The 6,349-nt window shown below is 40.4% G+C and overlaps 1 protein-coding gene across 1 annotated transcript in view; it reads right to left on the minus strand.

Moving 5' to 3' along the window:
• Positions 1–5,120: 5,120 nt before the first annotated feature.
• LOC111323209 (inositol-3-phosphate synthase) overlaps positions 5,121–6,349 on the minus strand; it is a 9,598-nt gene continuing 8,369 nt past the window's right edge. The window contains exons 9-10 of the mRNA XM_022926521.2: positions 6,097–6,314; positions 5,121–5,562 (exon numbers count right to left, since the gene is read on the minus strand). Of these exons, the coding sequence (XP_022782256.1) occupies positions 5,349–5,562; positions 6,097–6,314 (432 nt within the window). The 3' untranslated portion in view covers positions 5,121–5,348. The remainder of the gene's footprint in view (positions 5,563–6,096; positions 6,315–6,349) is intronic.

Raw genomic sequence — 6,349 nt, forward strand, 5'->3', positions numbered from 1 at the left:
GGAAACAAGTAGTAGGCCCGCAAAGCATGAATAACCAAGTGGCGCGCTTACGTAATAAGGTATCCCACGTGTTCAGCAATGTGACTTCTCGCGTAAACACCATTCAAAGAAACGAAGGCGCGAATGTAAATAAAGCTTACGTGTATGTTACCAAAATTTCTTTTTAATAGACGTGTGGAAGATATTTGTTTGTTGCTCAGGGGATGATGTGTCCTAATGCTATATGTTGAACTCTTTAACTCCCAAAAGTGATTAACATGCGACTTCTCCATACAATATCCATACACTATCCATCCTCGGAGACCCAGGGACTGTGAGTCGATTTCAAGTTAAGGGCAGAAGAGCCCCTTGGGACATTTTCTTACAAGACTAGTTCCAAACGATCGCAGTCGTTCTGTCATCGGATTGGTGCCAGAAAACTTTGTTTTAGTCTGCTCAATCAGAGTGAAGTGTGCTTTAGAGTCCTTTCGTGTGTTTTAACAGGAAGCTCAGTTGCTCGCTTTGGTTGATTGGGCCGTGCGACGGAGCTTTGCTCCAGGTGACAAGTGTCAGTTTTAGCACACAATATAAGAGAAATCGATCAGATAGTCCGCAAAAATCTCACCGGAGATTATACTGAATACTTTCGCAGGTATCACAAGAGAACGTGTATAAAAGTTTGCGAGGTTGGTATAAAACACGATGGTTGCAGGCGTTGATGTCGCTTTAAACGTTAAACGAGATGTAAGCTTAAATCTTTCTAGATTTTTTGTACAATTTGCTGTGACTGAACCTTTGCCAATCTCGTGAAGTTATTTCGTCGCACGGGCCACGCAGATATGTCGAGCAACTGGCGCTTATCCTTACGTAACTTTCTGTGCGCGCCAAAATCTAATCTTTGCCTTGTAGTAGAGTCTTTCACAATAAGGCCAAGGATGCAGAGAACGATAAGTTCGTGGACGACCTCCAGCAAGCGCTTATAGAAAGCTTAGCTGTGTTTCCGGTTAGCTCATTGAAATCTGAACAAAAAAAAATTATCGAGAACATCGTGGGAAGGAGAGATGTTTTCGAACAATTACCGAAGGGGTTTGGAAAGAGTTTAATCTTTCAACTGCTGCCTAGAGTGTTCAAATTCTTGAGCTCGAAAGGCCACGGACTCTCTTCTAGTTCCGTTGTCATTGTCATTTCACCTCATTTGTCGATTGTTGAAGACCAAGGTAAGTACGTTTGATCATTGGGAATCGATGCTGCTTTCATTGGGGAAAACAAAATCAAAGACAAGGAAATATTGGATGGAAAGGGCGGGTTTGCTTTATTGTAAATGTCAGCCCAGTACAGGGTTATCTACCCACATCTAATAAACAAAAGTTTCCGTGCTTAGCTTTTCTTTTTTTTTTTTCAGGCGAAGATTAGATTAGATTTTGGCGCGCACAGAATGGGTAGTCTGGAAAAGCCTGACTCCGGAGTTCCGTCGGAATATTTCGACGTCTGTTTTTTTAATCTAAAAGGACTCCGATGATTTTCTGAAGAGTGTACAAGCTCCGAATATCTTACGATGATTAACCGAAAACTATCTGAGGGGTCTCCGAAGTTACCCGGAGATCCTCTAGGGTAGTCTGGAAAAGCCGGAATCCGGAATTCCGCCGGAATATTTCAACGTCTGTTTTTTTAATTCAAAACAACTCCGATGATTTTCTGAAGAGTGTACGAGCTCCGAATATACTACGATGATTAACCGAAAACTATCTGAGGGTCTCCGAAGTTACCCTGAGATCCTCGAGGAATAATCGAACTCCCGGCTTCATTTGTTTTTTATCGACTTTTTTATCTCATCTTCTGTTTATTTTTAATTATTAACTTATCTTTTTTTTAACGGCCGAGAAACTAAATAATAAACAGCAAATCATTCGTCAAATTATTGGTTAACATGGTCAGCGTCCCTTTAATCGAGATCTCGATTATTCATTAAAAGGGTACAAAGAAAATATAGCAATGCGTTACTCATAATTTGGATATATCAACAAAGTTGAAGTAGTAAATTGTTGATATATCCAAATTATTTCGTTACTCCCACCGACGCAGCCCCAAACAGTTTATTTCGAAACTATCAGCCTTTATTCAAATGCCTTAGTCAGTCTGCCATTTGTTCAATTTCAATTCCGGAAAAGCACTGCTTAACGAAAGCGATAAGCTCTTCCGTTAGAGACAGGCCTCCCTCAGTTCTCCTCAACAGACCTTGCAAGTGGCCTGCATGGAACCAGGGACGACGTGTGCACAAACATGCTGTGTTAATATGGTAGTATCTTCTTTGTGCTCATCCTAACTTCCAACATTCTGTGCCATCTAAGTACAGATTTAGATACCAGTCCACCTCTAAACGTCCAATGACTGCCATGCTATCAACAGGTTGAGAGTCTTTTTGAAAGTTTCCTTCACATCCGTTACATTTTGAGATGTTTCCTTTTAGCTTCATTTAAAAGAAAGGATTAGAAGATTCAGGAATGATGGGTTTCGGCGGTAAAGGAAAACCTTGGGGCGCGGATGGTTGGAGTGGACGCATACCGCTAAACGAACGCTGCTGCGTAAAAGACATCGTCGGCGACAGCCTTTGGCTAAACATAGATGTCGTAAATGACTGTGATAACGCCCATGGGTATCCAAAAGGATGATTTTGACCAGCCCCTCCCATTGCTGTGGCCACGTGAGACACCTTGCTGGTCAGGGCAAAAGTCTGATGCTGTGGCTGTAGATCTGATATTTTTATTCAAAATTCAAATTATTAATTAAAGTTCAACTAAAAAAAAAATTTTGCGATCAATTTTTAGACAATGGCGTCACTAACGTGTTTTAATGCATGTCAAGTCTTCACAACGCCTGCGTTTTCGATCTTTCTTTGTTCTTCGGACGAGGAAAAAGGAGTGGGATATCGGGGTGGTTAACTGTCCAACCGGAAACAAACGGATTTGAATTTACCCAATATCCATGCACTTTTCACTTAGCTAAGACAAAATTCCCCATCAAAAATTCCGTGTAACTAACATAAAAATAGATTCTTCGGCGTTTTCTTAATTCCTCATAGGTGTTCGAGCATGTTCGTGGGGGTTCGATTGTTCCTCAGGCCGGATCCTCGAGTAACTTCGGAGTAAATGCACAGCTCGTACACCATTCGGAAAATCTTCGGAGTTGTTTTAAATTAAAAACAGGTCCCGAAAAATTCAGGGATCTTCGGGTAACTTCGAAAACCTTAAGATAATCTTTGGTTAATCCTCAAGTATATTCAGAACTCGTACGCTCCTCGGAATGGTAAGCTGGAAAACCTACAAGATTTGTTGAGGAGGAATGAGGGAGGCCTGTCTCTAGCGGAAGAGCTTATCGCTTTCGTTAAGCAGTGCTTTCCCGGAATTGAAATTGTGTAAATGGCAGACTGAGTAAGGCATTGCTATATTTTCTTTGTACCCTTTTAATGAATAATCGAGATCGATTAAAAGGACGCTGACCATGTTAACCTATAATTTGACGAATGATTTGCTGTTTATTATTTAGTTTCACGGCCGTTAAAAAATAGATAAGTTAATAATTAAAAATAAACAAAAGATGAGATAAAACAATCGATAAGAAACAAATGAAGCCGGGAGTTCGATTATTCCTCGAGGATCTTCGGGTAACTTTGGAGACCCTCAGATAGTTTTTGGTTAATCATCGTAGTATATTCGGAGCTCGTACACTCTTCAGAAAATCATCGGACTCGTTTTAAATTAAAAAAACAGACGTCGAAATATTCCGGCCGAATTCCGGCGGGATTCCTGATTTTCCAGACTACCGACATACCTGCGTGGCCCGTGCGACGAAACAGCTTCACGGGATTGAAAAAGTTTCAGTTACAGCAAATTATACAAAAAAATCTACATTGCTAGAAAGATTTAAGCTTACATCTCGTTTAACGTTTAAAGCGACATATCAATGCCTGCCACTATTATGTTTTATACGAACCTTGCAAACTTTTAAACACGTTCTCTTGTGATACCTGCGAAAGTTTTCAGTATAATTACCGGTAAGATTTTCGCGGACAATCTGATCGATTTCTCTTACATTGTGTGCTGAGACTGAAACTTTTCACCAACGGCAAAGCTTCGTCGCACAGCTCAAAAAATATCGCGAGCAATAGAGCTTCTTGTATATGTCCGTATTAAAACACACGAGAGGACTCCAAAGCACACTTCACTCTCATTGGACAGAAAAAAACAAGATTTTCTGGCACCAATCAGATGCCAGAACGACTACGACCGTTTGGGACTAGTCTCGTTAGACAATGTCCCCAGAGGCTCTTCTGTCCTTAACTTGAAATCGACTCACAGCCCCTGGGTCTCCTAGGATGTACACTACCCAGCACACAGGTAACGAGAATACTCAAACTCATGATCAAGTAGACGTTGTGATAGAAAGTGCTAGTCATTGTGACATTGTGGTTGAAAGTTTGCGTATCGCTACTTTGTAGCCAGGTAGAAATTGTTCTCTTGATTGCATTCTCGTAACAAATTTACCAAGAAATTGTGTAGCAGCTAAATGGGAGAACTAACAATCATATCTTGGCAGTTTAAGAAAGAAATCAACAGCTTGAAGTCACATGAAAACAGCAGGAAAAAATCGGTGTGCCACTACTAATAAGACAAGTATAACCTCTTAGTTTGACCAACTCACAATCCTGACTTATATTGAATACCAGATCGAGTTTTTATTCAATAATATTTAACAAATTGAATTTATTTTTTTGACACTCGACTGCACACAGTATTGAAATCTCTTTAAACATTTTCCCAACATAACTTATTTTCCCGACATAAAATATTCTTTTAAGTTAGGGCTCATGTTGTTTTAATGCTATAATGTGACAATAATACTGTCTATAATATAACTCCATTCCACCCATTCCAGTCGCCAAATTAGTGTGGGGCAAAAGTATGTCCTCCAATTAAAATAATTTGTCCCTTGGACAATCACACAAAGCGCTTTCAACCTCTGACTCGATGAAAAACAAACAAAAAAAAGACGTCAAAAATAATTTGAACATGCAATTACAAGAAAAATATCTTTCAACATGAAAACAACTTTCCTGGGGCAAAAGCATAGTTTTCGTCTTCTTAAAAACAGCTTAATTCTTGTCTTTTATAGCATGAACTTTGCATTTTGAAGTTCTGTTATCAAGAACAAACGTGAATCCGGACACGTAGCTTTTTTTGCAACTCAAAATGGCGCCTGTTTGTGATATCCTTACTGTGGAAATCGTTTCGACAGGCGAGGGTTTTCAGCTTCGCTTAGGCAGATATATTTTGCAGGAAATGATAATTGAAGACGACTATTATCTGATTATTTCACATAATTTCTTTCACTTGCGTTATATCTCCATTCATGTGAAAGTGTTTCAAGTCCTTTGTTTCTCCGTTGACGTAACCATTCTTTTTAATTCCGTTTTCCAGGTGATTGTGGATGTCTGCGACTCCATTTTGCTCCAGCGGTTGGTGAACTTCCCTTGAAAGTTTGTGTTCCAGCGTCATGTGATTCTGGGGTTTTAACCCAACGCATGCCCTGAAACAAATTTTAAAATATTTATAAAAAACATGGCCTTCTTTCACCTTTCGCCACAACATCGACAGCTCTGCAACACTGATTTCAAGAGATTATACAGCGAAATTTTGGGCAATCAAAGTTCCGCCGGTAAAGGCCATGATCGTAGGCCTGACTTGTAGGAGGCATAAAACAAAGTTACGAAACAAGCATTTACTAAAAGGAAATACAAAAGGGGAAAAAAAAAACATACTTTATCTTGATTGTGACTAGTGAAACATCACAAAGTGAAATCGCACTTTGACCTTCTGCCACAAAAGGTTACTCAAGGTTTCCGTAGTGATTCACGTAATTCCACGTGATCCGCGCACGACGTCACATGTGGAAAATCACATGCAGCAAGCGAGACCGGACAAGGGATCTCTCTTGTGATATCAAGTTTCCGAAACGTGTTCCGCGCACGTGTGGAAAATCACATGTGACACGCGAGACCGGACAAGTGGTCTGTCTTGTGGTATCGAGTTTCAGTGAAAAACAGGTCTACAACCAGCTCACCTGAAAATGTTTTCGATGCAGCTCCTCTGCTTGAAGAGGGCGTTGACGACCGGGGTACCACTGGGAACTAACGGAGCCTTAAGAAGGTAACTAAGGAGAGAGAGGACTGGGTTGAACGACTGGAACTCTGGGTCATCTCCGACTTTAAACTTGATTCGCTCACAGACCTCACACAGGATAACCAGGTCCAAAATGATAGGTGCCGCTAGTAGAGAGTCCTGTGAAAGAAACAAAGGAGAGTTCGTTAAAAAAA

This window comes from Stylophora pistillata, chromosome 6, assembly GCF_964205215.1.
Source record: "Stylophora pistillata chromosome 6, jaStyPist1.2, whole genome shotgun sequence".
NCBI classification, from domain to species: domain Eukaryota; kingdom Metazoa; phylum Cnidaria; class Anthozoa; order Scleractinia; family Pocilloporidae; genus Stylophora; species Stylophora pistillata.